Here is a 3,024-nt window from a genome sequence, read left to right on the forward strand (position 1 = left end):
GGGGCCGCCGGGCACGCCGGGGGGAAGCGGGGGTGCCCGCCTGGAGCCGCGTCCGAGTTTCGGGTTACCCAGGGCTGAGTTCCGGCTGGTGCCTGTAAGTGCCTGTAAAGGTCTCGGAGGAGCTTTCAGGATCGCAAAACTTAAACTCCCAGTTTTGGCAGGTCTCGGTGATAACACAAGCAGTCACTGGAAACCTTCCGCACGTCTTCCTGTGGTGTTGGTCTTTAAAAATGCCTCATTGCCTGTCCGATGTAAATTTCGGGTTCTCTCACCGTGTGGTGGTTAGAAATAAATGAATAGGTGATCCTTGAATGGGGTTTAATCAGATTTATCCTGAGACTGAATGTCAGAGACTTATGTGAGAGGAAAGGTTCAAACTGTGACTTAAATAATGTAACTAAAATGAGACAAAACAGCATGTGTTTGAACCTGAGGCTTTCAGCAAAGCTAACCAGAGCTAGAGTTTACTTACGAAAGGTATCATAAAATTGATTAAAAGACGCTTATTCATGCTGCCTTTTACCTGAGCAAACAAGGTTCGAGTTGGAATATTAATCTCCCTGTGCTGTGTCACAAACGTGTGTCTGGAATTAAGTTTGATTATGAAACCTGCAAGAAACAGCAAAATCTTGCTTATCTGGACTGAAGCTCAGATGTGAAGTGAGAAGAGGGCTCTGCACGGCTGTGTTTAGACATCAGCACTAACAGGATTAAGATAACATGTCCTCTGACTTGCAGCGGGCAGGATCTGGTTGAGATCCGTGCTGATGTTGGCATGTTGAAGTCTTAAAAGCTCCCTGGGACCCTGGACAGCTGAGTGCTTGGGAAAAGCGCGTTGATGCTTTTTGGCCAGCTCTGAGCCTTGTTTTGTTTGTCCTTGTTTTTCTTTTCTTTTTTGTTTGGTTTTTGGTTTTGTCCTTGCTTTGCATGACAGGGGCAGCGGGCCAAAACAAACAACACTTTATTACAAAGAACACGGCCAAGCTTGACCGAGAGACAGAAGAGCTGCACCATGACAGAGTTCCCCTGGAGGTGGGCAAAGTGATTCAGCAGGGGCGGCAGAGCAAGGGCATGACACAGAAGGACTTGGCCACAGTGAGTATTGCCTGGCCTCTGCTCCCACCCTCCTGAGCCAGGATGAGGCACCTCGAGGCGAAGGGGGACACTTTTCCTGTTCCCTCATGGGCAGCTGCAGCGGGATGGTGTCATGAGCAGGAAGCCGGGTGAACGCAATGTCTCTGAAGTCTGATCTCACGGCTACGTTAGTTCTCTGGGAAATGTGTTAGGGAAATCTGTGCAGCCCTTGAACACCTGCTTGGAGGCAAGCTGGCAGGGGGCTTGCTTTTTTTCTTTTCCCCTCTCCTCCCATCAACCCAGCAGCCCTGTGAGTTCTTTTGTACCAACCGGGCCTGACACGGCATTCAGCAGCTCACTGCCGTCTGGAGGAACGGCAGGATGTAGTGGTACTGCTCCTCCTGGGAGGCTGAGGGAAGCAGAAGTCTGTCCAGGCTGGGTGTCACCATCAGTGGTGACATTCAAATAGTGGAGGGAGGCAGTAGTGGTGCTGGAGTACACCTGGAGGTAGCGGTTTCTCTCTGATCCTGGCATGATTAGAGGCTGTTACTTCTCTGTGTGAGTACTGGGAGGTGGTGCTGTTTGCTGTGTATGCAGCCAGTGTTTGAGATGCCTCCTCTCTTTTTAGAAAATCAATGAAAAACCACAAGTCATTGCTGACTACGAATCAGGAAGAGCAATCCCCAACAACCAGGTCATGGGCAAGATCGAAAGAGCCATCGGTAAGTCAGGAAAGCAGAATTCAACAAGAAAGACAACATCTTCAGTGCCTGGGGGAGATGTTCTGGTTCACGTTACGCTTTCCGCGTCAGGAACAGTTGCTAGCTGTAGGTTACTGTGGGGGCAGTGTCACTGAGCCGTGTTCTGGTGACACTTGGATCTGCTGACTCAATCCAGAACTCGGAGCTCTTCTTGGTGTTTGTTCGTCTTGGTGTGCAGGGCTGTGCCCTGGGGTCCAGCCCCGTATGCCTCCCCCCCACACCAAATCTGCAATACTGAGACCCGTGAAGGCCTGAGTGTACTTGGGAAGTATCTTGCAGCCACCAGGGCTGACGTTACTCTCCTAGGATGGTCCAGATACCATTTCTAGGGGGATGTCAGTGCCCAGGCAAGAACTGGAGCTTGGTGTGAGACTGGCCTGGTGCTCATTGTAGGATTCCACCTCGCTCTGGTTCCCCTGCCGTGGTTGGGGATGGTCTCTGCCTTAGCAAAACTTGGAGGAAACGATGTTACTGGGTGAAGGATCGAGTGCTGATGGCAGCTTATGGTGGTTGTCTCCTTTGATTCCAGGCCTTAAACTGCGTGGGAAGGATATTGGAAAACCGCTGGAAACTGGCCCCAAAGGGAAATGACAATAAAGCCTCGAAATCAGTTTGGTCAGACTGATCTCGCCTGGTTGGTTCTCCTTAACCACTGGAGTCGCTCTTCGTCTTGCCAAGCTGAACAAGAGGGTTTCCGACTTGCTTCGGGGGGGAAATCTGCCGAATCTGTACCTGCTGTAAAAAGGCAACCTTTAAAGACGTGATTTTCCTGATTTTTGTTTTTCCTTCCTCCTTTCTAGAGATTGAGGAACTAACCCCCCCAAAATGCCGCATCTGATTTGCCAGAAAACCCGTGCGTCTCGGTGTTTAGAAGCAGCCGACGTTGAGGCGCTTGGGGTGCTCTGAAATGCCGTCGTTTAATCGGAACAAGCTGGGGGATGGGCGGGCTGTATCATGTATAAATAACCTGGGGGTTGATCAGTGTCTGCGTTTGAAAGCCGCCGCCTGGCGACGCCGGTTTGGTTTGTCCCTTCCCGCCTGTTCAAAGAGATCTGGAATAAAGTTTGATACCCTTCAGTTGCACGGGGCAGCGGCCGGGAGTGAAGTTTGTGGTGGGGCACGACGAGCTGCGGCACCTCTTCTTGCGGGAAGCGCGTCTCGGGGGCCTGCCCCGAGTGCCGGTGCCGTC

The 3,024-nt window shown here is 51.4% G+C and overlaps 1 protein-coding gene across 1 annotated transcript; it reads left to right on the forward strand.

Annotated features, from left to right (window-relative positions):
- Positions 1 to 934: 934 nt before the first annotated feature.
- EDF1 (endothelial differentiation-related factor 1) lies at positions 935 to 2,833 on the forward strand (the record flags this gene model as incomplete). The annotated part of the gene is made up of 3 exons (XM_010158771.1): positions 935 to 1,095; positions 1,703 to 1,796; positions 2,365 to 2,833. Coding segments are annotated over 3 exons (317 nt in total), but the record flags the coding sequence as incomplete, so codon positions are not given.
- Positions 2,834 to 3,024: the final 191 nt, after the last annotated feature.

This window comes from Eurypyga helias, unplaced genomic scaffold, assembly GCF_000690775.1.
Source record: "Eurypyga helias isolate BGI_N326 unplaced genomic scaffold, ASM69077v1 Scaffold35060, whole genome shotgun sequence".
Taxonomy (NCBI): Eukaryota; Metazoa; Chordata; class Aves; order Eurypygiformes; family Eurypygidae; genus Eurypyga; species Eurypyga helias.